The sequence below is a fragment of the Lontra canadensis genome, unplaced genomic scaffold (genome assembly GCF_010015895.1).
Source record: "Lontra canadensis isolate GAN:19392208 unplaced genomic scaffold, GSC_riverotter_1.0 scaffold1, whole genome shotgun sequence".
NCBI classification, from domain to species: Eukaryota; Metazoa; Chordata; class Mammalia; order Carnivora; family Mustelidae; genus Lontra; species Lontra canadensis.
In genome coordinates, this window is record NW_022630995.1 from 26,112,912 (window position 1) to 26,131,985 (window position 19,074).

The 19,074-nt window shown below is 43.7% G+C and overlaps 1 protein-coding gene across 2 annotated transcripts in view; it reads left to right on the forward strand.

Annotated features, from left to right (window-relative positions):
- The window catches only part of USP46 (ubiquitin specific peptidase 46), a 53,961-nt gene extending 49,412 nt beyond the window's left edge, over positions 1-4,549 (forward strand). For both annotated transcript variants that reach the window (XM_032851836.1, XM_032851844.1), the window contains exon 9: positions 629-4,549. In XM_032851836.1, the coding sequence (XP_032707727.1) occupies positions 629-730 (102 nt within the window). In that variant the 3' untranslated portion in view covers positions 731-4,549. The remainder of the gene's footprint in view (positions 1-628) is intronic.
- The last annotated feature ends 14,525 nt before the right edge of the window (positions 4,550-19,074 follow it).

Here is a 19,074-nt window from a genome sequence, read left to right on the forward strand (position 1 = left end):
GAAATCATATTTATGTGTAAGCCCTGTTTTCCACCGCGACTGAAGACCTGTCTGGTACAGACCAAATAATATACCTTTAAAAAAAAAAAAAAAGTTCTATTAGAATTCTTTCATTATACCAAATTTTCCTTATATCGATTGTTAAAAATACCTTTTCAGTCTGTTGGACCTGAAAATCATTCCATCACACTCAAGTTGTTACGTGTATTGATTTTGTTGTAAAGGAGTCCTAGCTGGAGAGATGCCACTCTCGGATGAGGCCCATTTTAGCTCACAGGGTGACACTAAAGGGAATGAACTCTGATGATCTGAAATTAAGGTTTTCCCCAAGAAGCCCCCCCCACCCCGGTCTATCCTTTGAAAAGCAGAAGCCCTGGCTTCTTCAAAGAGTGCCCACATAAGGTGGCCTCATAAATTAAAGGGTGGCTTTCCTCCTCAACAATTTGCAATTTATGTAACCGTGGCCCGTTGTCAAGTCTGGGGCACTGCCGGGTGGCTGCTGAGAGTTCCCAGTTGTGCTTTTAGGACTGTGTTCCTTACATTCTCTTGTCCGTCCTGTTCACTTTTCTCTCCTTTTCTCCGTCCGCACGTTAAACAGTGGTATTGTTTTGTGTCTCTTCTGTTGCAGAAAATAGATGCCCAAGCTATTGAAGAATTCTATGGCCTGACATCAGATATATCAAAAAATTCAGAATCTGGATATATTTTATTCTATCAGTCAAGAGAATAACTTAAAGAACTGTGGGACTCATTCAAATGGGGGGAAATGTTCCAAGCACTCCTACGTGGTTTCCCTGCACCCTTCGCTCCCCAGCGGCCCACCAGGGGTAGGACGCCACGTCTGATGGTCTGGCTGTGTTAGACTTTCTCTCCCTTTGGTTTTTTTGTTTGTTTGTTTGTTTGTTTTTTACATGCAGCACTACTCGTGGTTTTATTTTAGTCTGAGGTAGAGTTAACTGCAATCAGATTGTAGTAAGATTTATGAGTAACAGTTGCTAATTTTAGGATCGGGTAAACGCCCCACCACTGGCCATGTCTGGCTGAATCCAAGTGACATTTCCAGCGAATGTCTGCAGTCTGTTTGGGTCTCTGCTGCACGGCCTATATGCCTCCCGGGATCACGTCTCAGTGCATTCCTTTCCCTTGTCCCCAGACTCACTGCTACCCAGTGTTTGCTGCTCTGCCTCTTTCCCGCCAGAAGGACAGAAGAATTGGGTAGATGTTCACCTTTTAGGGGCTGCAATCATAGCTTTAAGTTTGTGCAAATGAAAACGTTTCAAAGTGAGTAACCTCGGTACGCAAAGCCTCCTCCAGGTGGAACAGGGTGACGAGAAGCTGTTCCTGGTGGCTGGTGGCTGGTGGCTGGTGCCTGCCCAGGGCTGTGCTGTCCCAGCCCGGAGAGCCCCCGAGGCTAGGAATGGAGGGAGCTCAGGGCAGGCGAAGCCCAGAGGAGGAAGCGTCCGTGGACAGGGAGAAGTTGCTTTTCTTCTCTTTCTACCAAAACCACGCGGCAGGAAAATAACCCTGCGCTGTTTGTCTTTAGGGACCCTCTACTTCCGTGAGGTCCCGTGAGTTCTGTCTGTCCTCTCTCTGGCACTGCTGAGCGTTGTCACGGGTGTCACTCCAGGCCTGCCGGTGTTGTGCAGTCTGTGGTCACGGGGCTGGGACACCGCGGTCACTGCTTCCGGCCCAGCCCTCCGTGGCCGGGCAGCGCCCACATCCTTCTCGCTCAGTGAGGACGGCGGCCCTGCGCCCTCGCCGCCATCGGCCTCGTTGCCCAGCTGTCGGCTTTGTCACGTTTCCGGCCGTTTGTCCAGGCACTGACGAGCCCCGGGGCTGACATGGAACCTTCCCAAGAGGGGTTACTGGAGTTAGCTGGGTGTGAAGGTGGGTCAGAGGAAGTGCGAGTGGGTGGGCGGAGGAAAGAACAAAATGGTGGCGTTTCTTTGGCTCAGACTCCTAGAATGCTTGACAGGACCGCTTTCTGGAAGAACCTCATCTCACTAGAGTTACTTTTACCTTTTTCACTTTTGTTATATATGTATTTATTAGATCATACGCGTGTTGGTACCTTTTATTGAAAGGGTCAGTTTGGTGTTTTGCTGTCGAGCTGGTGTTTGGATTCTTACAAGTAACTATGGGTCCTAGATCTTGGCTTCCTTTGGGAAGCCAGTGACTTCCATACACTCTAACATACTGTGAACGTATTATTTTGTTACCTAATAAATCGGCGAGTGAACACGCAGATGTTTGGCATAATGTGAACTAAAACTGAAATCGAACATGTTAGCGGCCATCTTGTAACAATGAAGAGCATAGCACTTTATCTAGATGAAAACTGGATTTCTTGTCTTTGAGATACCTTGAACTGTTTATTGCTCAGAACCTAACTAAGCATGCCAACACTTCATTTGTTCATGCTTGTAGTGAAACGTTTTGCTTTTCACTGGAAAAGACAAAAACAGGGTGATCTTCATGTTATTGTTTTATACAAGTGACGAAAATATACCTTGCCTTGTTTAGAGGCAAATTCGTATTTATAAATATTTTGTCTTTTTTTTCCTCCATGAAACATATGCAGTAATCACTTACCTGGAAGGTGAGTATTTATTCTGTTTTTAAGGAGAGACACTTCGCAATTGAAGGTGACTGATACAAGGAATTGTTTGTACTATATATAACCCATATATTTGACTGCAGGTTGCAAAGTTTTAAGAAAAATATGATGGTTCATATCTAATATATTTGGAACTGATTCATAAGAAAAACTATTAAAATTATCTTTGAAATGACTCTTGAAGCTAATTTATTAGAAAAAAATTTTTCAATTGGGAAGCCTACAGTAGTAATATCTAAATGCTAAGTCCTAGATTCAGAGCATTTTCTTTATTACTAATATTATTTCTTTTGTACGTGTAAAGAGTTCCCAGTGACTTAACAGAAGAAACTGAAAGGGTCAGTTAAAATTCAGTATTCCTGGATAGAGGTTAGGAATAGAAAACAAGTATGGAAGGTAATGCAAAAGCATTAAAATGGTTGTGTGAGGCAAGAAAAGAAGACTGGAGAAAGACCAAATCACACTTATCTGCAGTCACTCCATCAGATTTTTAAACTTTAGAGCTATCTGATCATTTCTTTCCTCTTCAGTAAATGAGACAAACACTAGGCAGCTACATTTCCCCTGTATCATTTCACTTCATGTAAAGACAGTAGCATGCAAACACTTCCATTTTTCATCCCTCATTCATCATGGAAAGCAGAGAACGGTGTGAGATGTGAGCGACCATTCTGAGGTCAACGATAGCACAAAGGCTCAGCCATATTCCCTCAAATCGCAGGGGTTTTGTTTGTCATTTTCTAGCGGGGAGTGAGGGAGTGAGTGGGCCTGCTGTATTTCTTTTAACTGCTGCGGTTTCAGAATAAGTTACAGTGTTTCCCACTTGAACGAGAGAAGACATGTTTGCTTTATTGGTTACTTACTAGCTGAGCACCTAGGTTACAGTACAGTTTGCTAAAAAGGCATTTGTATAAAAACCAATTTTGGCAAAATGTTGACCCCCAGTCCTGCTACACGGGTGCATTTTCCATTCCAAGGCAGCAGTGGGCTGCTGTGCAGAGAGCCAAGGAACAATGCAAGAAGGTGTTGGCTTGAATCGGAAGCCAGTCGTATGTGGCATTACGGCCTGGCATATTTTGGATTTCAGATGAAATAGGGAAAAAAATGATAGGAATGGTCCCTATACATTTATTTTCATGAATGTGCTTAATTTCACAGGCATGCCTAACCACGAACTATGTTCTAACTGGGGTTTAGGACTTATTTTAGCTATTGGAGTGTAGCTTTATTACAGATGGATTTTATCTTTAAACTGCATTTTGATCAACTTTGTATATTCACATGTATTAAAATATCGTGCACTAAATGTTTTGCCCTCGTTTGCTCTTATATGGTCAAGGCATTTATGAGCACTGTTGTGAATGACTCATGTAAATGGCATGGGTCAGAGAAAATTATTTCCCACTTTTCTGCCTAATTAAATTTCTGTTTTCCAGTATTACATTAATTTATTTTTGGCTTTCATTTTTTTGTAACCAAGGTAGTTACTGTATTTGTGTGGCATTCGTTTGATTTTGTTGCTAAAGAAAAGAAAGTTTAGTTTTTATTTAAAATAATCTGTACCTTAATTTTCTTTTAATGTAACCAATTCAAGCACTTTAAGCAATAACGTCAATCTTGTGAAAGTTCAATCAGTTTAACACCCTGCGTCTAAAATTGTTTGCAAAAAAATAAATAAATGTAATAGGAATTCTCTTCCTAGAGAATTATATCTTGGTAACATTATACACATGGACTTAAAACCCCTTTTATAAAATGGGAGTTATTGGCAAGTCTCCTGCCCGGGTAATCATTCCCAACTTAATTTCGAAGCAGTGGAAATGTAAATAACCTTCTGGTTGCTGGTGATACATAATTGCAGTGCTACTGTCAAGGTTGATAAAGTTGGTGTTCTGAAGGTAACTTGGTCCTGTTTCTGAGTTTAAAAAAAAAGATCAATAGAAGTAATCCAGAAACCTATATTTGGGAAATAGCAAATTGAGGCTCTCAGTTAGGGGGGAAAAAAGGGGGTGGGGGTCAGGTATATTAGACATCACAGTGAATTCCTTAGCTCGGGTTCTGCATATAAAAGTCTTTTACCAGTTATGAAATAGAAAGATCCATTCCCCATATAAGAAAGCGGCTTCCAGCCTCTGACTTCTAGGCCCGAGTGGGGGTATGATCCTGGCCCTCTTGTACTGACAGCCAGCCCAGGGTTTCTGGAGGTTTCTGAGCTGTGGGGCCCCCAGCGGGGTGCACTCCACTCCCTATAGGGACCTGCTGGGTGGGGGCAGCATGTTGTCTCCTTCCTGAGACTCAGGCTTGCTGTTAAGATGCTCTAGGCTTGCCGTCATCTCCCCCCCCTACATCCCCCCCTCCCCCCGCCCCAGGCCAGTCCCTTCAGGGGGTCCGTGTGTGGGCAGGAGCTCTTCATCTGAATGCATCTGCCTGGGCCCAGTGATGGGAACTAAAAACCCACAGAACAATTTCCATCTGTCTTCTCTCGGGGCAAGTCAACTGAACCCGACTAAACTGGGAGGTCACCAGGGGCCGCCAGGAGTGTTGTAGGAAGGGAAGACCTTAGGAAAGGCTCTTTCTTTTCTAGGCCTGGTTCTGTCCATCGGTTAAGTGGGGTGCGCAGGATAGGTGTGTCCCCACCAGCAGAACCCATTTCTGGGGAATGAGATGTGTTCTCCATTTATCCTCCGTTTCTGTACATCGACACCTAAATACCTTTAACCCTATGAAGCCTGCCTTTACCTTCTGTTTACATGAACATAAAAATCCTCGTGAAGTCGTTTTCCTCCTGAGGGAAGATTTTGACCTGGGGAATGGTACTAAAGACAAAAACCACTTAGACTTGTCCTAGAGATGCTCCAAGTGGAGAGGTTTCTAATGAAGTGACCATTCAGCACCTATTACATGCCAGATTTGTTGGGAGTCAGGGGACAACAAAGGGGGGCAGTCAGGACCCCCTTTCTCATTGTTTACCTCAGGAAAAAAAGAAAAGTGTCTCTGGAAAAGAAATTTAAATGGAAATACTGTGTCTGAGGGGAATTCACAGCTGAGCACAGTTTGGCCAGGGTCTCACGGAGCAGATGGGCAGTTAGATAAAGCAGGCCGGTCCCTTTCTCCCTTGGGACCCCCCCTCTTGGAGTCCCACTTGGGACCCTGCCTGCTCCTCCAAGGGGCAGCCCATTTTTTAAAAAACAGTGTAAATCTGTTACATTGTAGCAATGGCCATGAGCATTTTGCCTCTTAATTTCATGTCAGAAGAGCCAGAATATTGAAAAGTCTTAACAGAGGGTTTTGTGAATAAAATAAGCAATCCTTTTACATTGTTACCAAACAATTAACAGCGTGTCCAAACGTTAGCCAAACCAGTCTGGGCATGAGCGTTTCTAAGCTATGTGACTAAATGACTTTATGGACTTAACCAACCTGTGTTCCCCTTTTTGAGTTCCCCTATGTTTTAAAAGTGCTTTGAACAAAGCACGTGAGGAGCTTACAGATGAGAAGCTTCATTTTGGTTGTGAGACACCAGAGTCAGAAGCGACATTAAATGTTGTAAAAAGAATTCCTAATTTTGTGCTCATTTCCCACATGGTGGTTCATAATAAAGTATTTATTAACGACCCGGGGGTATCCTGTCTGTGTTGTGAGTTACGTGGATGCATCTTCGTTTTTTCCCCCTCCCTCGACTGAGCACACGGTTTCCATGGGGGGTTCCACCGAGGCTCTCCCGAGAGAGGGTTGAGCACTTGTGCTGTGGGTTGAAGCCCTATTTTGTTCTTACCTCCTCCTCGTTGTACAGAGCTTAGAGAAGAAAACAGAGCTGTAGATCTGACTTGGCAGGAGGCAAAACAATTTAATAGTTGAAGCCACCATTTCTATGTATTTAAGCAAGTTCTCCTGTGATCCAGCTCAACTGTGTTTGTATTAAAGAGTGTCTTAGTAGACCTTGCCTGAGAGAACATTCTGTGCTAAGGTAACTGAAAATAAACACGGGAACAATTTAAGAGTGAGCCTTCATCCCTCAATCTCTTTCCCGGAGAGCTCGTCTCCAGGTTGAGAATTGCCCCTACCCCACGCTGAGGGGTAGAAAAATATTTTCTAATGGGTTATGAAATCTGTGTGAAGACTCCTTCTCTTTCCCCCTCCCCCGGGATTATTTGAAAAACTGAAAATTTGCTTCTGCACATTTTTCCATCCCTTCAACCCCCCACCCCCACCCCCTCCTCCCAAAGGCCAGGGAACAAAAATAAGGATGAGTTGCCAGCGGATGTAGGTCATCTGTGCTGGCCTGAGGAGTCAGCAGAAGGAGGGGGAAAGGCTGTGGGCTGGAGAGGATCCCTCTTCCCGGATGATGACTGATGGCCCTGGCTCTAAGTTACGTCCTTGGAGAAGCCAAAGTTTATGAGGAGCAAACTCACCTCAGAATCCGCCCTCAAGTGGGAATTCATGCAAAGCATGGGGCTCTCAGAGGCCTCAGCGGTGGGGACTCGGGTTCTAGCTTATAGCCTGCGTCTCACTGCTGCTCCTGGCCCAACCTACGTCTGCCCTGCAGGGTTAGCTGAACCCCAGTGAACCCCACAAGCACTAGAGGTGCTAATGCATGGTATTTGGCAAAGGGGCCCTTCTGCAAGGTCCTCGAGGGGGATAAAAACACAACATCCAGAAACCGTGGAAAACCTAGAGGAGCTCGTGTCCGTGATGAGGACCTGGGGCAGCGTGCTCTCCTGCTTCCTCTGACCTGATCCTCCCCACATCCCCCAGGCCTGAAAGACAAGACCAAACAGAGCGGAAAACAAGAAAAACAGCCCTGGCAGGTGGGAACTAGCTCATGACAGCCACGTTCTGGATGTGGTTAGGAGCTGACCCAGTGCTCCTGCTGGCCTGCGGTGTTCTCCGGCTGGATGTAAGCAATGTCACGGAACACCAACCTTGGTCAAGGTCATGCTGTGACCACAATGCAGTGGCACAAAACAAGACCCCTTCGGAGTTATATCTAAGCACAGGTGGAAACAAGGTCCCTCCAGACCACAGACTGCCCAACATTCCTCCCTCCCACCAACCTGAGTCACTGCCCCCGCTTTACCAGTGACTGCCTTAGCTGTGCTTTCCTTGGTCCCAGCTGAGATACAGTGTCAGCGACAATCGGAGAGTTATCCCCACTTCCAGACAGCACCCAATCCGGAGCTAACCCCTCTTCCTTGGACCTTCCGCCAAATGTCCAAACCAAAGCCCCAATCCGTAGGTTTTCTCTGCACACTCTTACCGGGATGCCCCATGCTTCCCCACCACGTGTGGTCTCACTGCTACGAACATCAAACACGGTTCACCCAACCACCGCTGTGTTCCTGTTTGGTCCAGCTGGAGAGCAGCCACAGAGGAGTGTGCTAGACTGAGAGATAAGCCACTTCCTGGGGTCAGCCTGGATCTGCCATGCTCGTGGCTGGAAGAAAAACGAGCCACACACGTTCAAGGTTGTCACTGGTGTCCCGGTACCTAGCTGATCTGTGGAAACTCCTGGCCAGAGGGGGGATGGTGGTGTTGGTCTGGATGCCAAGGGAGGCTTCTTACAAGGGACTTTGGATAAATCTGGACTCAGGTTTTCCTTACCTGTAAAATGAAGTTAGAACAGGATCGTGAAGTACAGAAACTGATGGAAAGTATGGTAGGTCTTGTGACATTAACAAAGACCTCTGACAGGCATGAAGCTTCAGACGTGAAAGGGACACTCTCTCTTCAAAGAGATCATTTCTTCTCTCCGTTGTCCCTTTCCCTTCTGAAACTTCACGTCTAGAAGAGGTCTTGGAGCAAAAACAAGTGCTTGATACCACGCCGGGGCTTGAGGGGTAGAACCCAAGAAGAATGGAGGACAGTTGCTTAAGGGTGCCACTTAGCTCTTTCATGCTACAGGCAGGCAGAAGAATCGAAGAAAGGGGTAGAAAATGGCATCATCGAGGAACTGATACAAAGTGAAGTTAAGTGAAACATCTGACAGCTTCTTTGGTATTCTGGAAAGTGATAGGGAGAGTGCCCCACAGCAAGCCAGCTAAGATGACAAGGCATAACTTTAATCTTCACAGTTTTGCTTAAGGCCAAACATACTGTCCCCCAACCCCACTACTCCGCTATTGACAATTTGGTTAAAATTCTGAAAGATTTTATTTATGTATTTGAGAGAGAATGAGAGAGCGCATGCACACAGGAGCGGGGAGGGGGAGAGGGAGAGGGAGAAGCAGGGAGCCCAACTAGGGCTCAATTCCGGGACCCCAGGACCATGACCCGAGCCAAAGGCAGATGCTTAACCAACTGAGCCCCCCAGAAACCCCCACAATTTGGTTAAAATTCTTCGCAAGCTCTTGATTTTTGTGCACACAGGCTGGAAGACCTCTGCAAGAGTGATACGGGGGTAGGGATTCATTTGTTGTTTTTGAATTTCTGGGAAATCGTTCTGCATTTTTGGAGCAGACTTCCATTATTCTTGCTAGAGGCATTTATTTGTAATTATGTCCGCTGACTCCAAACTATAGGATAGATCATAGAATTTTAATTACGTTAGCCTCAGGATTATTCTCTTCTCCGTTTACATATGCGAGGGAGTGATGGACGGACAGAAGGTCTATAGTGACATTCGAGAACAGGGACTGGGAATGATGGAATGAGGTGCATGTGAGAAACACATCCAAGAAGAAAGGTTGCAAAACAGAGCCGAAGGGATGAGGGAGAGAGCGGTGGTTAGTTTCCTTAGGGATGGCTGGTTAGTGCGTGACTTCTGTCACACTAAGATTTAAAGGAAGCTGACTGACGTGATCTATTCTAAACTCGATTGCAGGGAGAGCAGATTACACACACACACACATATTTAAACTGTATGATAAGAAAGTCAAGAGAACAGAGTACTGGACCTGCACGAACCCGCGACTTGTCTTCAACAGGTAATTACAGCCGATCTTGGTTTAGACGGATAGAATCTTCAGGTTGCGCTACAAAGTGACCAAAACTCAGAAGCCTCCAACTCCTCCGGGTATCTAAATGACAAAAGGGCATTTCAAAGCCCTTTAGCTTGAAATGATGTGTCATTCCTTGAGCTGGAAACGTTTCTGCATAAAGTGGAAACATTTTTGCACTACAGAGATTTTATGGTTGAAGTAGGCTTACTTGCATAGTGGCTAAATCACATGAAATATAATGAAAATGAAGCTGAGGTGTTTGAGGATGACCACATTTATTTGGAAAATTATAATGAACATCACTAATGGCTCTATCAGTTCAAACCCCACATTGGGCTCCGTGTTGGGTGTAGAGGCTACTTAAAAAAAAATTAAGAAGTGCAAAGTTTTACAGCTCACATCTGTCCCATATGCCTTCTCTTCTAGGTCGTCTACCTTTCCATCTACCCCTTATCTTTCTGGAATTTTCCCAGAGGGATGGGGCCAGGCTCAGTATTTGTATTTGTCTCCACCCTTTCTTGTTGGTATTTTCCCTCCTGGCATGTCATGAACAGATTTCACTGGTTAATAGATTAAATCAAGGAATGCCAAAGCAGAAAGGAAGTTCCCAGTTAACAGTGCAAATTTTCCAAAGCTGAGACAAGGAAGCGCTGAGATCTTAACAAGACTTGCTTGCTTTGCTTTCCAAGCTGGTATGACCTAGAGAAAGGAAGGAGGGGCTGGGGGAGGCATTGAAGAAGGGTCACCATTGTGTGTGGTGGACCCTTGGAGCAGGAAAGGGCCACAAGCTCCATGTTAGTGTTCCAAATCTCATTTCCACCTCTGCCTGCTGACAGGGCCTCAGAGCTGCAGGGATCTGGGCAGGGAAAGAGAAACAGGTGGTCTTAGCAATCAGGGCTAGAGCAAAAACCCGAAGGTCTTAGGAATGGAACTTCACTCTCCCCACCCCATTGTCCAAATGAGCTAAGGCTGAGGTTTTCAAACCTTTCATCTAGGGGACGCCTAGGTGGCTCAGTCAGCCGAGCAGCTGCCTTCTGCTCGGGTTGTGATCCTGGGGTCCTGGGATCAAGTCCTGCATCAGGTTCCTTGCTCAGCAGGGAGACTGCTTCTCTCTCTCCCTTTCCCTGCTTGTGCTCTCTCTCTAAAAACACTTTTCATTAAGTAGCACAATCTTCTTTGATAAACAAAATCTTATGTAGAATCTTACTAAGGGTGTACATAGTATTTTATGTCGCATTTTATTAATGTACATTTTATAAGCTAACTATATAAGATCAGGGAGAACAATGAGGAGACTATTGACGACCATGATGTTTTGAAAGTGGCAGTGTTTTCTAGGTCTCAGCTCCCAGCCATGAATCTATGAATGTGGTTTTGCTCACACAGAATTAAGAAAATCCAAGTTCACACAGATATATAGATATATATACATATATGTATGTATATATATATATATATAATTACAAATAATATTTTGTTTTATCGTTTTTCTGTTGTTTTTTAAAAAGCTGCCTTGCAAATTCAAGGATTCCTTTCAGTAGAGAGAGAGCGGAGAACTTTTATTTTTGAAATCTTCATAAAAACAAGCTAACCTGCCACGTCAACTCAGTTGGAAATCTCCAATGAATTAAAAAAAATTTTTTTTAAAGATTTTATTTATTTATTTGACAGACAGAGATCACAAGTAGGCAGAGAGGCAGGCAGAGAGAGAGAGGAAGGGAAGCAAGCTCCCTGCTAAGCAAAGAGCCCGATGTGGGGCTTGATCCCAGGACCCTGGTATCATGACCTGAGCCTAAGACAGAGGCTTTAATCCACTGAGCCACCCAGGCGCCCCTGAAGTTAAATTTGATTTAAAACACACTGGAGTATGTCTGTTGGTTATTAAACCAATTTCTATTTTTAAAAAGTGAAATCCTAATGAAAACTTTTCTGGAACCCCTAAAACAGGGTTTCATGGATTTCAGTTTGAAAACTACCAATCTGGTATTCAAAAGGTAAGGCTTCCATGGAGCGCCTGGGTGGCTCAGTTGGTCAAGCATCAGATTCTTGGCTTTGGCTCAGGTCATGATCTCAGGGTCCTGGAATCGAGCCCCATGTCCGGCTCCAAGCTCAACAGGGGGTCTGTTTGAGACTCTCTCTCTCGCTCTGTCTCTCTGCCCCTCCCCTTCATGCATGACCTCTCTCTCTCTCACTCTCTCTCTCTGTCTCTTTGAATAAATAAGTCTCAAAAGGTAAGACTTCCTTTATTTCCTTACCCAAACATCTTTCAGCCTTTAACGCTGCCCTTTCATGGCTTTCTCCTCCTTTAAAAAGCACATTGAGGTGATTTTTTTTTTTTGCCATCTTTATGGAGATGTAATTGACATATAACGTTGTATCCATTTAAAGCATACAAGGTAATGATATGACGTCCATATATGTGGCAAAATAATTTCCGCAATTACCTTAGTTAACAGCCATCACCTCAAAGAGTTACAGTGTTTTGCTCTGGTTTTTTGTTGTGAGAACTTTTAAGATCTACTCTCCTAGCAACTTTCAAATAGGGTTGAGCTCATTTTAACTCTGCTTCACTAAAATAGTACTGTTGGCCGGAGGATAGAAAGGAGGCCAAAGTAGCCAGCCCATTCTGCCCCACCCCCTGGGGTGGGGAGGAGTTCCAGTGCCAAGTAAAGTGATCAAGTAGGTGGGCTTAATTCTCATGGCTTCTTCAGTCCTCCCATCAGAACTTCTCCCTCTCTGTTCGGTACCCCATGACTCAGACCCTATTTCTGCAAGGTGTTTGCAGGCTATACTGGTAAACCAGTTCAGCTGCTATGTCTACTGGTAGTCTTTTGCAAGTACTAGTTATTTGTATTACATATTTATTGAGCAATTTCTATGTGTGAGATAGTATGCTAAACACATTACATGGGTTAACTCCTTGGGTTCCCATAACAACCCCGTGAGATGGGGGTCTAGTAGTATCATTCCCACCTAGGGATGGGGAAACTGAGGCTGACACTTATGAAGCTTTGTTCTGATACCACCAAAGCCACCTGGTTTGAATTCCAGGTGCAAATGGTGAGATAGTTCAGATCCCAACTTTGTGCATCGGAAGAATAGATTTTCCATAAGTAACACAGCAGTGAAGAACACTAATTTTGAAATCAAATTAACATGAATTAGAATATAGGCTCTGCCACCTACCACTGGTGTGTTCTTGGTCAGTCTCAGTTTCCTTACCTGTAAAATGGGGATGATGATGATAACAGTATTTATGTGTAAGTGTTATGAGGATTAAATGAGGTGAAGTATATCAGACACATAACACAACCCTTGCCTCTGTGTTCAGTGCATTCAATACATTTGATGTTGTAAGTGTTCAGAAATTATTAGTTGTTATTTTATCATTATTAATTCATGAATAGGTCTGGGCTAGCTGAACACAATGGTACCAGTCAAATCTTCAACCTATGTACATATTTAAAATAGAAACTAATGAAGTTGCCTGCATTAATTTAAGATAAGAAGTAAGACTATGCTAACACCATTTAGATTTTTTTTTTAATTGAGATTTTATTTATTTATTTGAGATACAGAGAGCACACGCAAGAGAGCATGAGTGCAGAGGGGGCAGGGTGAGAGTGCAGGGGCAGAGGGAGAGGGAGAAGCAGACTCCCTGCTGAGCAAGGAGCCGGATGTGGGGCTCGATCCCAGGACCCTGAGATCATGACCTGAGCCGAAGGCAGATGCTTAACCGACTGAGCCACCCAGGCTTCCCAACACCATTTAGATTACTTCTTTTTGCTCATGTTTTGTGTCCGCTGTGGCCTGGTTCTAAGATTGGTGTATGTGTGTGTGTGTGTGTGTGTGTGTGTGTGTGTGTGTGTGTGTTTTTAATGTAAACCTTTTGTTTTAATAAATAAAACATTCATGCCTTAGATTTTAAATTGCGTTTATAGAGGAGGAACACTTCTAGGTCCAAACAGGTTAACAACGAAGCTACTCCTTCTAGCAGGAATGCGTGACCCCCACTCCCACCCCCTCCCTCCCCCCTTTCCCCGCCCCATGTCTTTTAAGCCTAAAGAGCAGAGACTTGATGTCAGAGAACATAAGATTAGTGTTTCCTATCTTCTTTTCCTTTAGGGCAACAAAGTCAGCAGATCAGGGTCTGGGAGTAGATGCGCGCTGTTCCGGCCAGCCAATGAGAGAGCAGGAGGAGCTGAGAACATGGAGTCATCATTCCTGCACTTTGAGTGAACTTCGTCTGCAAGCAGCTTTAGGACACATTTTTGCCCCCTGGGAGCTGTTCGGGCTGCTGAGGTCTACATCAGTCAGCGTTTTCTCCAAAAGCTCTGTTTCTGTGCTTGCAAAAGGACAAAAGGACAAAAGGACAAAGGGCTTGCCAGCTGCACGTGGTGCTCAGCAGCCTTGCGGTGGCCGGACTCATAGACGCTGCAATCTCTCCTGGGCCCAAAGGGACAGTCACGCAGGCTGCCTGGCCACTGAAGACTGGCCCAGCCAATCAGCTGCTCCAGATCTGTAGGAATTTCGCAGCCCCTTTTCAGAGCCCTGTAGGGATGGCCCCCTGGCTTTTTTTTTTTTTTTTTTTTTCATTCTGAAACACCATGCTTTCCCCTAGCTCCACTCCTGCAACATGTTTATCTTTTCTTTGAAAAACAAAACAAAACAAAACAAAACTGAGTTATTTTTAAAATAAAGAGCATTTAACATTTTTTTTTACATTCAACTTACATAAGTGACACGCAAATCACGATTACAGTTCAAAATTCAAAACTACCTGGTAAAATAGGGTAGAAACTGAGAGTCCCCTTTTCCAACAGCATTTCCTTCCCCAAAGGTAACTAGCAATGAGAGGTATTAGAAGGCCCTTCCAGACCTTCTCTTGCATTAATGTACATATATGTGCACGTGGATATATAAACATGCACGTGTGTTTGCTTTTGACTTCTAAAACTTAAAATGTTATTAAACATTATTCTGCAGCTTGTTTCCACCCGACTCAATTGTCTTGAAGAACTTTCTATACGAGAACTACTTCATTAAAAAAAATTGCATATAATTCTATAACATAATGTATCATAACTTATTTAAAGAGCATTTAGGTTCTTTACTTGCTATTATAAGCAAACTTGTAGTAAGTGTCTTTGTAAGGGACTCATGAAACCTTTTTTTTTTTTTTTAAGAAATCTCTATGCCCAACATGGGGCTCGAACTCAAGACCCCCGAGATCAAGCATCACATGCTGTACCGACCGAGCCAGCCAGGCGCCCTTTATTAAACCTCTTGGACAAGAGCTAACACTGAACTTCAGAACTCCTTGGGCTTACGAATGCCCAAAGAGGTTTTTTTAGTTTCATGTGTGTTTAACACTCACAGACCTGGGAGCCATCATCTCAGGGGAGTAATTGGAGACATAATTTTAAATTTTCTGGAAGACTGTGTAAAATGCACTTGATGTCTATCCTCATCTGGTGTTTGGGATTCTTTCAAGTATCCTACAGCCAAGAGAGGTTGCAAGTTGATAATGTGTGTTTTTCCATTGTTACCCTTTCATCAGGGTCTAAAATTTCCAACTGGTTCACTTGTGAAACTTGTCTTTTTGCTGAAGTGCTTTTCCCTTGATGTGGGATTGTTTTTTAACAGTTGCCAAAGTCACATGATTTAAATTGCAAATGCCACAAAATGTATTCTCCTGCTGTTATTCCCAAGATAAAATGTACAGATCTGAAATTTGAAGGGTAGGACTTGGAAAAGAGCAGGTGGGACTTCAGAAGTGACTGTTTTAAAATCTTCCTGAAAGTGATGACTTCAGTCCTTACTTTGACTTTAAAGCCTCTTAAATAATCTTGTTTGTCTGTCAGACAGTCGCTGGGACAGTGATTAATAAACCTCCTCTAGCCTGAGTGGACGGTTGCTCCAAAATTCTGAGAGGCAAATGTGCCAGGAGTCAGAGACAGGAATCCAGACCCCGACTACACCTGGAGTAGTGACTGTCCCCCTTGAGCGTGCCCCAGGCCCAGCTGGCAGCTCTCCGTAGCATCGTTTCCGGGTCTTGTGCCCACTTAGCCCACGTTTAACTCATCATCCCTTCTGCAGTGCTTATAGTTCATCCTCGAGCATTTTTTACATCAGTGGAAACAAGTTATTAGTATGTAGTCTGTAATAATTATGTTAATGATAACGCTTATTATATTTATGCTTGTGGCAACTTGAATGGTTATTGTAATATATTGAGAGATAATATTATGCTAATAGATCAACCTGAAAGAAACTGACGTATAGACTTGGGACAATGATAAATGTCCATCGGATGCCTCTGTCTCTTCATTCCCCAGGCCTGTTCCTTTACCTCCAAGACATACATTAACTGCACAGGTGTCTCTTCATGTCTATGGTCAAATGCCTAGTCCAAGCCTCTTTTCTGTCTTGCAGGGACCAACCTTCTTCTTCTTCTTCTTCTTTTTTTTTTTTTTTTGATTTTATTTATTTATTTGACAGAGAGAGATCACAAGCAGGCAGAGCAGCAGGCAGAGAGAGAGGGGGAAACAGGCTCCCTGCCAAGCAGAGAGCCCCAAGTGGGGCTCGATCCCCGGACCCTGAGACAATGACCTGAGCCAGAGGCAGAGGCTTAACCCACTGAGCCACCCATGTGCCCAGGGACCAATCTTCTTGATCGCTTTCTCCAACCTATTCATGACACTGCGGCCTGAGGGATTTCTTTACCTTTTTATTCTGAAAAAAATTGCAAACCTCCAGAAAAGCTGCAAGAATAGAATAATAAGCATCCATATACCTTTACCGAGATTTACTGATTGCAATTTTTTCGCCTTTTTTTTTTTTTTTTTTTAAGATTTTTATTTATTTGACAGACAGATCACAAGTAGGCAGAGAGGCAGGCAGAGAGAGAGAGAGAGGAGGAAGCAGGCTTCCCACTGAGCAGAAAGCCCGACGCGGGGCTCGATCCCAGGACCCTGGGATCATGACCTGAGCTGAAGGCAGAGGCTTTAACCCACTGAGCCACCCAGGTGCCCCTTTTCGCCTTATTTTAAATTAAATTTTAGTGTCCATGCTAGGTTTGCAATTTAGAATTTAAATTGTTTTTTTCCCTTTCAACTCCTCCTGTGGGCAGAGGGACTATCTTCTTCTGAAGTGTTGTAATCAGACCCTGCTTCAATACCTCCCTAATGCTAATTGCAAATGCCTTCATATGATGTGGCATTTCCTAGCTGGTTCATAACCAGAACTGGCAAGGTTTTGCCAGGAAGTTTGTATTGAAATATTTTAAAATTTTATAAAGAAACTCGCATACTCATTTAATAAGTAGATATTTATTGAGTGCATACTACGTGGCAGGCAGGGCTGGGCAATCATGGACACATTTCTGCAGCCTGCTGTTTGGCGTGGGAAAATAAATTTTATCACAACCACCCACTGAAGTGAGTATCTTTACAACCTGGACACTGGGTTCTGGGCACTCTATATTCATAATTAAGTCTATTGACAGTCCAGTGAGTAAGGTTTTACTTCCCCTGGTTTACTTTCTTTTTAAAAAATAATTTATCAGGGTGTCTGGGTGGCTCAATGGGTTAAAGCCTCTGCCTTTGGCTCAGGTCATGATCCCAGGGTCCTGGGATCGAGCCCCACATCGGGCTCTCTCCTCGGCGGGGAGCCTGCTTCCTCCTCTCTCTCTGCCTGCCTTTCTGCCTGCTTGTGATCTCTGTCTGTCAAATAAATAAATAAAATCTTTAAAAAAAAATTAATTTATTGAGGCACCTGGGTAGCTCAGATGGTTAAGCTTGTCTGCTTTGGCTCAGGTCAGGATCCAGACCAGGTCCTGGGACAGAACCCTGTGTTGGTCTCTGTGCTCAGTGGGGAGTCTGCTTCTTCCTCTCTCTGTGCCTAAATCTCCCTGCTTTTGCTCTCTCTCAAATGAATAAATAAAATCTTAAAAAATATTAATTTATTGTTTTAGGCAGAAATCAGCATCAAAAGATTTGCTATGAAATATAGGCGTTCATCACCCATAGATCATGCAGCCCTCCAGAACTAATCTACACTCACATGTTCTCACCATTTCTCCCAGTGTTTGCCTCTGTATTTGTAAATAATATGCTTAGATGATTATTAAAATTTTAAAAATGTGCTTAAGGTAAAATAAAATACCAATACAAAGTCAATGAACAGTGTAATGGGATACAGTGAGTCCGACGCTTTGTAATTATACCCAAAGCAAGAAAGAGAACTTTGTGAGACATGTGCCCCATCCTTATCACTGTCCCTCCTTTCCCTGAGGGACCCCCTCTGCTGGCTTTCCCCGCTATCACTTTCTTGTATTTTCACAATCGGTTGATTACCCAATGTCCATCCTTGGCCACTACAGTTTTTGTGCTCATCATTTAAAAAACGGTTGTGTCTTTTCAGGCTCTTTTCATCTAAAGTTTCATCTTATCCTCCCCCCAACCCCAACAAAATGCACAATCTGGATTTTCTTGGTTTTGATCTTGGACCGTGTCCTTCATGTGACCTTGGCCTAATGCCTGGAGCCTCAGATACCCCAGCTAGCTATGCAAATAGAGATAACTTGCCATAAGAGGCATTTTTACACCTATCATTCTTTGGAGAAAGACGTTAAATACATTCCAGTGATCATTTTGGAAAGTAGAAAGATGAGGAGGGAATAGAAGCGTGGGTGCTTGGTAGAGACTGGCAGGGTATTACCCAACATGTTTGCCTTTAGCAGAAAAATAACCACTCCGATATGTATAGTTTTGAAATAAAAAAGACTTTAAAAATTGCATCTTGATTAAAAGCAGGTGCTCTGATGTGTGCCTGGGTTCAAATCCTGGCCTCCCTACTGCTGAGTGACTGTGACCTTGAGCAAGTTACTGACTTCCCTGCTACCTCAATATTCTTTTCTGCACTATGGGGGTCAGGACTGTGGTGGGGAGCCCATGAGCTCGTACATGCAGAGTGCTTTGAACAGTGGCTGGCAAGCACAATGTCAACGTTCCGTGTTTTGAGCTGTGTGCTCTGCAGTGGGAAACAGATTGAAAACGATCCGCTTAAGTCTGATGTACATGGCGAGGATTTTCAACTCATTTATTTGCTTTTCCTCCTGGTACATTTCCAGATCTCGTTCATGTGACTGGGGATAAAATTAATTCATCCACAGCTGTTCTTTAATCTCTGGTTATTTTCTGACTCCTTGGCAAATAAATTATCAACCTTTAAACTAAACAATTAGTCCTAGCTTGAAAGAATTTGTATATATCTCCAAGGCCAAGCACAAAGAAACAAATCCTTTGTTTCCTCTGTTTATACATAAACTGTGGGATGGAACTACTGAAATCTCTCCTCTTCTCTGTGGCATTCAGGAAGGGAAAATAGAGTATAGTAATTAATTCTTAGCTGCAAAGAGAAAGCTGGTGTATGTCTACGTACATCCTTAAAACCCAGAAAACTCTCTAAATCAGTTTCCTGCAATTGTATTTTCTAATATAAATGGTTATTCCTCTG